Source organism: Mesoplodon mirus (assembly GCF_964341445.2).
Source record: "Mesoplodon mirus genome assembly, chromosome: 12".
Classification (NCBI taxonomy): Eukaryota; Metazoa; Chordata; class Mammalia; order Artiodactyla; family Ziphiidae; genus Mesoplodon; species Mesoplodon mirus.
Genome location: NC_138988.1, coordinates 86,062,700 through 86,076,951, shown reverse-complemented (window position 1 = coordinate 86,076,951; position 14,252 = coordinate 86,062,700). Strand labels below are relative to the sequence as shown.

General features: G+C 44.7%; 2 protein-coding genes across 12 annotated transcripts in view; one reads left to right on the top strand and one right to left on the bottom strand.

The window, feature by feature from the left end:
• CARMIL1 (capping protein regulator and myosin 1 linker 1) overlaps positions 1 to 3,072 on the top strand; it is a 322,541-nt gene extending 319,469 nt beyond the window's left edge. For all 3 annotated transcript variants that reach the window (XM_082637868.1, XM_082637867.1, XM_082637866.1), the window contains one exon: positions 1,585 to 3,072. In XM_082637868.1, the coding sequence (XP_082493994.1) occupies positions 1,585 to 1,721 (137 nt within the window). In that variant the 3' untranslated portion in view covers positions 1,722 to 3,072. The remainder of the gene's footprint in view (positions 1 to 1,584) is intronic.
• Positions 1,597 to 14,252, bottom strand: part of SLC17A1 (solute carrier family 17 member 1) — a 228,744-nt gene continuing 216,088 nt past the window's right edge. For 8 of the 9 annotated variants that reach the window (XR_014295460.1, XR_014295461.1, XR_014295462.1 and 5 more), the window contains 3 exons: positions 13,025 to 13,404; positions 10,309 to 11,100; positions 1,597 to 1,683 (listed from right to left, as the gene is read on the bottom strand). The gene's annotated coding sequence lies outside the window, so the exon portion shown is untranslated. Of the gene's footprint in view, positions 1,684 to 10,308; positions 11,101 to 13,019; positions 13,405 to 14,252 lie in introns of all 9 variants that reach the window. The other variant, XR_014295463.1, reaches the window with a different exon arrangement.

Below are 14,252 nucleotides of genomic sequence, written 5' to 3'. Positions count from 1 at the left end.
ACACAAGTTGAGAACTTAAATACTTTGAGTATTATTGAATACTATCAAATTGGCTTCGTGATAAAGGGCAAACTATTTATAGAAAATTATTTACTTTTCCAAAACCTGGCTTGTTAACAACTTTCAAAGGACCAAACAAACACATTTAATTTTTTTACCTAATTCAAGCTAAAAAATAAAAATCAATATATAACATTATTCATTGCTTTTCCCCTCCATCTGAGAATTTGCTCAAAGCTGTTGGGTAAAAAGAAGTCAAAAAATTTTTAAAAATTACTTACTTGTATGGTGAGATTTGAAAGTTTATCCTTTTCAGAATTGAGTAATTTCAATTTAATGTAATTAACTAAACTTAAATTTTTATTGTCTAGAGGTCAGAATCTGGCCCTGACAGCAGGAGTGGCAGGAGAAGTACTTTATTATGTTTGCATTTTGACTATTAGGTTTCATGAGCTTTCACTTCCTGAAACCATTCTTTAGCAGAGTAAACATTTAAGTAGCCAAGATGAGTTTTTTAGTATAATGCTAACATCGAAATGATTAGAAGCAGCAAATGAATCCTCTTGCTTTTCCAGGACTATGTTCCTGGTTGGATCATTTAAACTTCTGAGCAGTGAGGTAGCTGTACTCTTTCAAGCCACACAAAGTGCATGGGTTTGGTATTTTTAGCTTAAGTGGTGTCTCTACAATAGACTTGGTGGGTAATATTTAATAACCCTTAACAGTCATGCTGGAGTGTGGCATTTGAACCTTTCCCAAGGTATAGTAGCAGTGAAGCTATGATCTAGTTGGAAAGAACATGGGCTTTGGAGAAAGATTTGGTTTAAATCCCGATTCCAAGTTTTATGGAACCTACCCCGTATCTGTGAAGAGTAGCAATGATAAAACAGAGCGCCTGGCAGGACACATCACAAAGGCTCAGTCCGGTGATTGTTCTCTCATCGTTGCTTTGTAGAGACACAGCAGATCCTTCATATTTATATGTGAGCAGAACAGGCAACAAAAATGGTAGTTTTTTACCTGGAGGCTGGTTCCTAGAGGATTGAATATAGGCAGTATTAATTCATCTCTACAAGACTTTAAACATTTCCTAGCGAGTGGAACTGAGGTTTTCTAAGACATAGAAAACCCTGACAAGGATTACTGGGGCCTCTGCTTATATCCCGTCCCTGAAGCAGGGATGGCCAACCCTAAATGGTCCACCTCAGGGCTCTGCGCTGCATGAGGGGGCAGCTGTGACTGAGGAGGTCACCTGGGGCACAGTGGCTTCAGTGCTCCTCCTTCCTGGCCTCTCCCTTCGCTCCCACCCACACCCTCACCTTCTGGGGTCCTTGCCCTCAGATGGTCAACCACATCTATGAGAGGCTCACCCTCTCATAGACTGGGGTTTTTCTGTTTTGTTTTGTTGGTTTGTTTTTAATTTCTGTCTAGAGTCTTGAAGTGTACTTGGCAAGTTGTTTTTGAGCAAGTTCATCCCGACCCCTCCCACTCTTCAGGGCCCCTGCATCTCACCCCATTACTGCTCAGGCCACTGGCATCTTCTTTTTCATCAACTATAATGACTTCCTTTCCTTTCTGTTTCAGTGTCCAGGAGAAGCTGGGGCCAGCAGGCCCAGGAGTGTCAAGAACAAAAGCAGTGGTCCTCCAGTAAAGATGGCCAGCAAGGCAGCAAATCCAGTGACTCTGGGGAAGAAGCAGAAAAAGAGTTTATTTTTGTGTAACGGTCACCCATGTAGAAGTCTTACCATGCGGGGTGCGTTTGCTGGCCATCAGAGAGGAACCAAGGGCAACACCTCTTCCTACTTCCTAAGCATCTTCTCTTGGTGCTTTTTCCTTTGTCCTTTCCCGCCCCCCCAAAACTGAAAAAGATCCATCTCTTAGTAATCAAAGCCCATGTCTGATCTTCTCCCAACCCTTAGCATTTGATTTCTATGCATTCATTCCTTCATATGCCTTCAGTGAATGCCAGCAATTATCCCACGGGCCCTACTTGAATTTCTCTGAGGCAGCTAGTTTGCCCTGTAAGATGAGTCTTGGGAGGTAAACAAAGTAACTGGACACACACTCACAAGTAACACCATCCAGCTGACCCTGGGGTACTGCTGCATGTACCTGTGTCAAATCTGCACTTGACTTGATAGAGCAATTTATTCTTGATGTATGCAATTGCACACTGTAATTATATTAACAGAGCACACTAATAATTTGTATAAATTATATATATTAGATCTTGGGTATGGTTTTTGCATTCTCCCGTGGGGAACTTCTTCCTTCCCAATGTGGAATTGTACATTTAAACTTGGTCTGGTGACCTTTGTGATACCATCAACAAGCAAGTTAAGAACTGAGTGAAAGGCCCGTGGCTGGTGCTACCATGTGCCCAGATTAATGTATATAGTTGACTGGAATGAGGTTTTATGAATATTCGTGTTTTTTGAAGGCCTTTAATTTCTGTCTGCATATTAGCTTTTAACGTGTGATTAAGAGAGAATACTTTGACACCTGTAAAAAAATCAAACTACTACTTTTTAAGACATTTCACAAATATTCACTTACATTACATGCTGAAGGTATTTTATTCATATGTATATTTATACCAATAAAATGATTTTACAAGTGGAATTGTGACTTCCTCCAGTGACTTTTTTAGTGAGGATTGGCTTGTGGTGATGAACTTTGTTTTCCAAAAATCCACAATAACCACAGTTCCCAGATAATCAAAAACCTATTACATTCCAAATAAATGCAACTTGCTAATTCCATAGCCTGCTCTCACCTTTGGCGAAAGGATGAAATTCATCGGAAGGTTACATTATGAGTGTCCAAGAGAGCCCACTCAGGCCAAATGACAGGGCCAGATGATGGAGTGGGGGCCTGAGTTGCTCAGAAAATACCAAGGCACTGTGAGATGAGCAGGACTACTGCTAGGAGGGGTCTGGGAATCTTCACCTAAGTTACAGACCATGGTTATCCTACTGGTGCCATGTGCAAGCCCTAAACTAAGAATGAGGCTATCAGTCATTCACACCCCATCCCAGATATACCAAACGGGCCAAAAAAGCCAGGAATCACTCTGTTTTGAGGACGCATCGTTGGATGGCTAGATTGGGCAGGCTGACCTTCCAAATTTATTTTGCCTTAGTTTAACATGGGTTGGTCTGGGTCTACTTTGCAGAGGCCATTGGCCAGCAATTGGGCAGGCATGTGTCAGGTGCTGGAAAGAAGTCAAACTGCAATTAAAAAAATGGCCACTGAAAATATAGGAAGAGGATAACCAACACCTGGTTATTTACGATGGGGAGCTCCACCTGTGGTAGAAAAGATGTTCTCATGCCTTTGATCCTGCCCCATGCTGGCTTGTTTCCCCATGTGATCCAGCTTCTGTTCACGATCCACTTTAACACTCTCCATTTGCAAAATAATATTCCCAGAGGAAATTTTGCAAATTTGAAGTGAAAACAATGACTCATTTCTTTTTTGTGAAAGAAAATATATGGAAAAATTACAACAGAAAATCTAAGGAGGAAGTGCAGCCCTGGTTTTTCAAAAATGTTGCACCTGTCCTCAACCCCTAGTGTGCAAATCCTAAATTGAGATGGCCATGAAAAGATTTAGCATTTTTTACTTGCTAGATTAAAAGCACTGCCCAAGTGTGGCCCTGCTGTAGAAACCATTTGGAGTTCATTCTCTGCCTGTTCCTCTTTTTTTCTTCAGAGCAAGAACATTAACCAACACCTTCTATAGGTTGTTGAAGGAGCCCAGTAGGAGGTCTTGGTAGAAGGCTCTAGATTGAGGCTGACCCTCATGTCCACTCTATAAGGTGCTAAGGAAATAGAGGTTTCAGACCCTCAAGGGTTGTCACTGCTGTGTTTGGGGTCCTGCTCTTCCTAAGGTATGCAGTCAACTAGGAACCTGCATTCCCAACTCTCATTTAGCCCAGAACCCAACCCCTTGGCCAAATTGCTGAAGACCAGAGTAGGAAGACAGAGTAGGGAAGATGAAGGAAAATGGAAGGATGAAGAGAGTATATTTTTTCTCTTGCATTTTGATTTTTCGTTTTGTCTCTCCTGAGTTTTGACTGGACAAAGTAGAACTTTAAAGTTCCTGCTATAGTCTCTTCAATAAGTGGTGCTAGGAAAACTGGACAGCTACATGAAAAAAATGAAATCAGAACACTCCTTAACATCATACACAAAAATAAGCTCAAAATGGATTAAAAACCTAAATGTAATGCTGGATATTATAAAACTCTCAGAGAAAAACATCGGCAGAACACTCTCCGACATAAATTGCAGCAAGATCTTTTATGGTCCACCTCTCCTAGAGTAATGAAAACAAACAAATTGGGCCTATTGAAACTTACAAGCTTTTGCACAGCAAAGGAAACCATAAACAAAATGAAAAGACAACCCACAGAATGGGAAAAAATATTTGCAGATGAAGCAACTGACAAGGGATTAATATCCAAAATATACCAACAGCCCATGCAGCTGAATATCAAAAAACCAAACAACCCAATCAAAAAATGGGCAGAAGATCTAAACAGACATTTCTCCAAAGAAGACATACAGATGGCCAACAGACACATGAAAAGATGCTCAACGTCACTAATTATTAGAGAAATGCAAATCAAAACTATAGTGAGGTATCACCTTGCACCAGTCAGAATGGCCATCATCAAAAAAATCTACAAGCAATAAATGCTGGAGAGGGTGTGGAGAAAAGGGAACCCTCCTACACTGTTGGTGGGAATGTAAATTGGTGTAGCCACTGTGGAGAACAGTATGGAGGTTCCTTAAAAAACTAAGAATAGAGCTACCATATGATCCAGCAATCCCACTCCTGGGCATATATCTGGAGAAAACCATAATTCAAAAAGATACATGCACCCCAGTGTTCATCGCAGCACTATTTACAATAGCCAAGACATCGAAGCAACCTAAATGTCCATTGACAGAGGAATAGATAAAGAAGATATGGTACATATACACAATGGAATGTTACTCAGCCATAAAAAAAAAGAATGAAATAATGCCATTTGCAGCAACATGGATGGACCTAGAGATCACCATACTAAGTGAAGTAAGTCAGACAAAGAAAGACAAATATCATATGATATTGCTTATATGTGGAATCTAAAAAAGGGGTACAGATTAACTTATCTACAAAACAGAAATAGATTTACAGATGTAGAAAACAGACTTATGGTTACCAGGGACTAAGGGGGAGGAAGGGATAAACTGGGAGACTGGGACTGACATATACACACTACTATATATAAAATAGATAACTAATAAGGACCTACTGTATAGTACAGGGAATTCTACTCAATACACTGTAATGGCCTATATGGGAAAAGAATCTAAAAAACAGTGGATATATGTATATGTATAACTGATTCACTTTGCTGTACACCTGAAACACAACATTATAAGGCAACTGTAATAAAAATTAAAAAAAAAAAAAACTATTTATAAAAAATTTTTTTTTAATAAATAAAATTTAAAAATCCATGCTTTGTGGATTCCCTGGTGGCGCAGTGGTTGAGAGTCCGCCTGCTGATACAGGGGACACGGGTTCATGCCCCGGTCCGGGAAGATCCCACATGCCGTGGAGCAGCTAGGCCCGTGAGCCATGGCCGCTGAGCCTGCGCGTCCAGAGCCTGTGCTCTGCAACAGAAGAGGCCACAACAGTGAGAGGCCCGCGTACCGCAGGAAAAAAAAAAAAACTATGCTTTGAAGCAGCCTGGCCCTCACCTCTCCTCCTTCACAGTACAGGCCTGGGGCTGTGCAAACTACTCAGCGAGTTGTTTTACTGGAGCCTCCCAGCCCCCTGCAACTATAGCTCACACACACACCTCATGTGACACAAAGCTGAGCACAGGAGAAGCTTGATTCACTAACATGGGCCATCAATTTCATCTGCTGGTAACATAATTAACGTATATTAAGATCTATGTGATGTTGGTCTCACATCTAGACATGGCAGAGCAATGAATTTGGCTTCTTTGGATCACTCAGCACCTGCCCCGAGCCAGGGCCGTCTGCCTGGGGTTTGGAATGTTGATCACTGTTGGCCACCATCCCCCAAACTGCCAAGGTTCAAAATGTAGGACAAAGCACGTGAGACCCACACACTGCATCTCAAAGATTTCTTGGTCTAAGGTCAGATTTTTACCTTGTTCCATAATCACACCTTGAATTTGTAGCTTCCTTGGTGAAGGAAAAATTTCTTATGAATTAGATGCTCTCCCCCGTTAGAGACTTCTCACACTAGGTATCCCTCCAAGGGTAATATCCATGCTGTTATTCAGTGGTGGCAAATATGAATAGAACTAGTGTGATACATCCATACTTTCTAATTACAGCTTGCATTAGATTTAACTCAGAATAAGGCTGTCACACTGTACGCACCGTTTACATTGTGGGCCTGTTTCATGCATCTATACCCAACCCAGTACTTTGGGATTAGGCACAACTCTGCACCTCCTTGCCATACTGTGATCAGGAAGTCTTTTTTCACAATAAAAGCATACATTTAACCTGTTTCTTAAGGTGTGAAGGAATTATCTCAAAGACGAATATTGTCAAGGTGGCAGACACTCCTTCCACATGATCAGAGGAGCCTGGCTGGATGCAGAAAAACCACTGCTGGGAAGATGTGCATTGACCTCCTAGACACTGAATCCCTGAAGAGAGTTCAGAGGTGTGCTGTACATGGATTCTTCCGTAGAACAGGGTCCTTACGCATGGCAGTAACCATGGAGGAGGGAGCCCTGGAACCAGGCCTGCAGAGTGGGAGGTGTTGGTACAGGGGGCAGCTCATGTTAGGGATGTTCCTAGATCCATCCAAGGGGTCAAGAGGTCACTGTCTTCTCTCAGGTCCTCAGAGGGGAGAGTAAAGGCAGGCTGTTTCCTACTTATGAGATCAAAAGAGTTCAAGGGGACATCTGACCCTTTGGTGGCACATTCACATTGTGGCCTGGCCAGTCCTGGAAACCTGTTCTCTCAGTAATCAAATTATTTTGAGGCTGGCTCCTCATGGACCACCTTCTCACTTTGATCACACCACCAGGTAACCTTATTCCCTTCCAAGGCTACAATTCGCATCTTGGTGATGACGTCCCCCTTATCTCTTGCTTCCCACTCTCTTCAGCATCAGTAGGATGATCCATGGACATCAGAAATAATCGTATCCACTAATTAAACTTAAAAGCTTTTGCACAGCAAAGGAAACCATAAACAAAATGAAAAGACAACCCTCAGAATGGGAAAAAATATTTGTAAATGAAGCAACTGACAAGGGATTAATCTCCAAAATATACCAACAGCCCATGCAGTTCAATATCAAAGAAACAAACAACCCAATCAAAAACTGGGTGGAAGATCTAAATAGACATTTCTCCAAAGAAAACATGCAGATGGCCAACAGACACATGAAAACATGCTAAACATCACAAATTATTAGAGAAACACAAATCAAAACTATAGTGAGGTATCACCTCACACAGGTCAGAATGGCCATCATCAAAAAATGAGCAAACAATAAATGCTGGAGAGGGTGTGGAGAAAAGGGAACCCTCCTACACTGTTGGTGGGAATGTAAGTTGGTGCAGCCACTATGGAGAACAGTATGGAGGTTCCTTAAAAAACTAAAAACAGAGCTACCTTATGATCCAGCAATCCCACTCCTGGGCATATATCTGAAGAAAACCATAATTCACAAAGATTACATGCACCCCAGTGTTCATTGCAGCACTATTTACAATAGCCAAGACATGGAAGCAACCTAAATGTCCACTGACAGAGGAATGGATAAAGATGTGGTACATATATACAATGGAATATTACTCAGCCATAAAAAGGAACAAAATAGTGCCCTTTGCAGAGATGTGGATGGACCTAGAGACTGTCATAGAGTGAATGAAGTTAAGTCAGAAAGAGAAAAACAAATATCATATATCACTTATATGTGGAATCTAGATAAATGATACAGATAAAGTTATTTGCAAAGCAGAAATACAGTCACAGATGTAGACAATAAACTTATGCTTACCAAAGGGGGAAGGGGGGGATGGGATGAGCTGGGAGTTTGGGATTGACATATATACACACTACTATGTATAAAATAGATAACTAATGAGAACCTACTGTATAGCACAGGGAACTCTACTCAATGCTCTGTGGTGACCTAAATGGGAAGGGAATTTTAACAAGGGTGGATATAGGTATACGTATAACTGATTCACTTTGCTGTCACCTGAAATTAACACAACATTGTAAAGCAACTATACTCTAAAAAATTAATTAAAAAAAAAGAAATAATCATGTCCAATACCAGTGATTCATGAGTGTAAAGTGACCATGAGGCATGCCCAGTAATGACAAAAATCAAACTTTGTGATAACTGTAGAGATTTAGGACTCACAAGACTCAACTCTTGACGGAGATAAGGGGTCAGAAGCACCATGCCCTTCCAGTTCTATAGAGCGGAAACTGATTTTGCAAAAGGTTGCCGAGCTTGCTCTATCCCATCCCAGATACCTTGATGGCACCCTCATTGCCCAAGATTGCAAAGGAAAAGCATGGCTTTTTCCCCCACTCCAGGCCAGAGGGCAGGGGGAACCATTTGCTAACAAAGATATGATTTGCTGGCCTGAACTGCTGGGCTCCTGGAGAGTGCCCCTGAGCTGAAGCCAGACTCAGTCCAAAGAGGAGACCAGCTTGTCCACCTGCCACTGATTTTCCAAACTCTAAAACAAGGTCCTTAACCTGCAGGCCACGGGCTGGTTAGGATTCAAGGCATCTGTGAACTTGGATCGTGAAAATTACATCTTTCTTTAACCTCATTTGCAATTTAGCATTTTCTTCAGTTTGAGGATATGCAACAAGCCACGGTTGTATTAGCAACAGGGGATGTTTTCCTATCAGTTTACAATCATTGCAGGCATTACAAGACATCCTTCACACTCATCACAACTCAGAATTACGGTAGTTACGAGATATCCCGCTAGACCATGTTATTTAATAAATTGATAAAGCACGTTCACCTCTAAAGCACATTCACCTCTAAAGCATTCACTTTTAAATCAAAATTTGTCTTAAAAATATTTTTAGTAACTGTACACATCAATGTGATTAGCTTCCACTGTAATACTCTGTTGGGCTGCACCCCGCAGGCCTGCAAGCCTTGTAGTTGCCCAGCCTCAAGACCTAAGTAAGACCCGGGAGACAACGACAGACACATAACGGCTTATTGGCCAGGGGATCTTACAAGTCTGAAGCCAGTTCCTGGAGCAACACCCCACCGTGTGAGGCAGCCAGCGAGCAGGACACAACAGCAGTCTTTGCTACAGTGGTGGTGGTGGGGGGGGCGGGGGTGGTCTACCATTTATAGGGGAAATTGACCAATGTTAGTTAGGCTCATTAGTTACCAGGGAAACCGGCAGCCAGAGCACCTCCCTCACAGCCCCTCACCAGGGCCGATGTTTCCTTTTAATAAACTAGCAGGTGAAGCCATTCTGGCCTAAGGGGCAGGGGGAAAGCACGTTCCTGTGAGGAGGGCGTAGGTGACTCAGGTGTCGGTGGAGCAGGGGATGTGCAGGGAGCAACAGCCATCTTGAGCGACCTGACCATACACTCCATCCCTAAACACCCTGCGTGACCCTTACAGTCCTGGCCCACCCCTCTTCCTCGTTGTCCCTCTTCTGAGGGGTCAGGTGGACAGAGGCGAACTGCAACCAGCTACCACAAATGTAATACAGACAACAGCAGCTAAAGAGTATCAGAGGGCCAAGAGGTGGGCAAACTTATGGAGTCAGGTGCTTATCGGGTCATGGAGGGGCCAGAGGAGGACCATGACAGCATCTCCCTGTAGGCCCAGCCATCAAACTCATTTCACAGTGAGGCCACTGTTGTCGCCCAGTCTGTGAACAGATTCCCTCTGCTCAGACTAGGGGTGAGATGTAAGGTGTTTAACAGGCACAATACAGGGAAGATGATGACCATTGAGCAAAATACAAGCAGTAACAGCATTCTGAGATACCACCACCCCTGCCCGTGGTTTCTGTCCTGGCCTGCAGGACCCCACGGCCTGTCTACCCTCAGTCCCCACAGCCAGGGCCGAATACTGGAGAGGCCATAGAACAGACTGCAGGGTTAGTGTCATGGTGCCCTCCTCCAGTAGGGGGCCCGGATTAATTACCTTAGTCCTCTTAGGTGGGGCTGGGTAGGAGACAGGTGAAACCTCTTAAGTCCCTTTCTAATCCTCTTCCCCATGAGGCAGGAAACCCAAACCACAGAGACTCACCTGTCAGTCCCAGGGCCATGTTATAATGTGTTCCCCTTGGGGTAGAGCCTGCGGCGAGGGCAAAAGTGAGTTATCGTCCTGGCCAGCAGTTGGCAATGGTCCTTCAGTGGTCAACAGTTGAACCTGAATGGCATTGACTAGTTGCCTCTGGGTTAACATGGCGTTAGCACTGGGACGAGCGCTCCTGGGATGTGTCCACACGTTGAAGGAGCGGGTTTCCCGTCTCAGTTGTTGTTGAAGCAGCTCATTCACCGCCCAGCAGCAGTGGGGTTGTGAGGCGGGGGGAGATGCCGGTGTGTGTCATTCTTATCGGCCCATTCCTGAACTTCATGGTCGACAAAGTGGATCCCTTGGTCACTATTGATGTCCATGGGGGTCTTGTATGTCGTGCATATAGCTCTTCTAGGCCCCAAATGCTGTTCGTTTTTGCGTTACTAGACAACTCAGATAGGCCTCTTGTAATGTCTTCCACCTGTTGTGACAGACGTCAATGGCTTACTGCGCAAGGGATCTTACAGGTCTGAAGCCAGGTCCTGGAGCAGCACCCCACTGTGTGCAGCAACTTTCAAATATGCAATACGGTACTATTAACAACTGTCACCATGGCGTGCATTACATTCCCATGAGTTATTTTATAACTGGAAGTTTGTACCTTTTGACGCCTTTCACCATTTCACCCATCCCCAACACCCCATCTTCCACCTCTGGGGAGCCGGGGGGTGGGGGGGAACATGGGCAAGAGTCTATATGGTACAGGCACACCTTGAAGATTGTAGATTCTGCTCCAGAGCGCTGCAATAAAGAGAGAAAATGTCACAATAAAGCAAGCCACATGAATTTTTTGGTTTCCCAGTGCACATAAAACTTACGTTTAAACTATACTGTAGTCTATTAAGTGTGCAATAGCATTATATCTAGAAAAATAACGTACAGACCATAATTTAAAAAATACTCTACTGGGGCTTCCCTGGTGGCGCAGTGGTTGAGAGTCCGCCTGCCGATGCAGGGGACACGGGTTCGTGCCCTGGTCTGGGAAGATCCCACATGCCGCGGAGCGGCTGGGCCCGTGAACCATGGCTGCTGAGCCTGCGCGTCCGGAGCCTGTGCTTCGCAACGGGAGAGGCCACAACATTGAGAGGCCCACATACCACAAAAAAAACAAAACATAAAATACTCTACTGCTAAAAAGTGCTAATCTAAAAAATGTATCATCTGACAATGCAGAGGTGCCACAAACCTTCAATTTGTTAAAAAAAAAAAACCCAAAACCACATGTGCAAAGTGCAATAAAATAAGGTGCTTATAGTTTCTGTGGGAAGGAACAGGCAAGGCAGGGTAAGGAGGTTTAGGATTGGTTAGTTTGAATAATTTCAGCGGGTTCTGGAGTACAGTGGTCATCCCAAGTTTGCTGGTACCTGGCCCTGGAGTGATTAGGTCAGGGGAATAGTGGCCCTAAGTGGGGAGGTAGGTGGTGAGTGTGTGGGTTCTGGATTGGTTACTTTGCAAACGAAAGGCACACTCCCTGCAGATGGCAGACGCTGTTTACTATCTCTAGGAATTGGCCAACCCTGGGAGGGGCAGTTTCTCCAGTGTCAGCAAGGCCCCAAGATGTCAATGCATCATATTTACAGGAAATAAAAAGGCATGATTAATACAGAGGCCCCCTAAGACTCCTGGCTGGAGGAGTGCACTCTGGGAGAAGGTCTGCTTCTGTAGCTTCCTATGAGAGCACGCTGACGGTCCCTTAGCAGACACCTGAGCAGGATGGTCGGGTCAGACTTACAGAGCAGAACGTTCGGGTGGAAATAGGCCTTTGGCGTATGTTCCCAGCACCCTGGCCTCCTCCCACCCTTCTCCATATTCCTCGTCCCCCTGCTGAGCTAGTGGGTGGGAAAGGGGCTCAGCGTGCCTGGATTTGTGGGTTCTGGGGACCTCAGAGGCCCCAGGACGGGAGCAGAGGGTTGGAAACGAGTGCCCCTAGTGCCCTTGGGTCTGAGGGCAATCTTAGGGTTGAGAAGGGGCCGGCCCAGAGAGGCCGTGGGGACTGAGCCTGTTCAAGTAGGAAAGCAGTCAATTCAGTCTTGTTGCCAAAGGAGTGCCCACTCTGGGAGGACTGCTGTGCAGACAGCTTGTCCTGAACAAGCTTCACCAGCCACTCCAACCACTGAATAGCTTCAAAAAAAAATTCTGTGTCATTAATGAGTTCAGTTGAAAAAGGGAGGAGGAGATAAAAAAAAAAAGTCCTGGGAGCATGAACATGTTAATGAGATTGATTCTTCCTGGAAAGGGCAAGAGGAAGAAACTTCCACTCCACTAAATCCAGTTTTATTTAATTGAATACTGGCCTGAAGTCAGCCCTCCAAACAATCCTGAAAGTCAAAGAAAGCAAGACCCCGAGGTGAGCAAGATGATGGCAGTAGAGCCAAGACTGCTGGCACCTCCCGTTACCAGCAATGATGCCCAAGGAGCCAACAGTGACCGTGACCGAAACACAAGCAAAGCAGCAAGAACCCCATGTGCCATGTGCATTTCTTTCAAATTTCATGCCGGCATCTTGCTTTTGAAATTCCAAGTGTTCAGGCTATGGGGAGCAGGGCTGAGTGACCACTAGCACGTAGGCGGCCCCCTTGAGGGTACACAACAAGGCTGGGGCCAGTGTTACTAAGTACGACAAGATTCATCGTGGATTAAGAAGGAAGAATGAAATGTACCTTACCGTCTCACTCCCTTTCCCAGGGAGGCCCAGTTTGGATGAAGAACCATGCAAAACACCCGGAGACTGGAAGGACTGTCCATCCCCAATTACAGCATCAGACGGAGCATTTCCACAACCCGATCTGTCTCATTGATTGCCCAGGTCATTGGTTCCATGGAATTTGGCTTCATAGTATATTCTCTCCTCTCCTTCCCTGGCTCCTGAGAACATTTGCAATACGTGACCGGCTTCTTGCCACCAGCTATGGCTTCTCATCTCGTTAATTTGTTCAATATTTGTTGAGTACTTATCACGCAATAGGAGATGGTCTGGGTGCTTGTCTGGTAAAACAGAGTTCCCATTTTTTGGCTCATGGAGCTTCGACTCATGGAGCTAACAATCTAAAAGAGGGGACAGAAAATAAACAAGTAAGTTAATGAATGACATAGTTTCTCATGGTAACTGCTCTGTATGGCAGGGGAAAAGGAGGTGACGGGAGGAGGTTTTTTCTTCCTACCCTACTGTTTTCTATTGATTTATGCTCCCCCATTGCGGTGGGGCCTGGGAGGCACCACCCGGATCTCCTTATTTTAGGAATAACAGATTTATCACTTCGGCTGTCTGCTCCTTGGGGGACCTTCCTCTACTGAAGAGAGCCAACCTGCCCAAGGTCACACCCCTTCCCTGGTGGCTCATCCGGTGGCTGATGAAGGCCCAGCCCCTCACCCCAGCTCACAACAGCTGTGAAAAAGCAACCCCATCTTCAGAACCCTGCCTCCATCGAGACAGCGTCACAGCTCAGCTTCTGCCTCTGCCCATCCTGGTGCCTTCCTTCCTTTGATCCCAAGAACACTTCCCAATGACCCTCCTACACACCAACCTCCATCCCGGAGATGGCTTTCTGGTGAACCCAATCAGTGACAGTTTTCAACAAAATGAATTTAAAGTACTTAAAGTAGTTGAGCCTATTTAACAGAACATATTTATAGGTCATAAATACTCATTGGGTTAGCCTCAGAGAGCCTCTAAAACCTCCTGAGACTGTAAACCCAGTCCCTGCAAACGGGGTTTCCCTCCCCTGCAAACACTGTAGCATTCTATTCTTTTTCCCGGGAGGGCTGGGAGACTAGAGGAACCTGCTCTTCTCATTCAGCCTCTTGGAACTTGCTGGCCTGACGGATGATGCTCTTTGGGGGGAGGGGCTGCCCCTGCAGCCCCTCTAGGAGAGCAAACTCATCTTCCAGTAGCA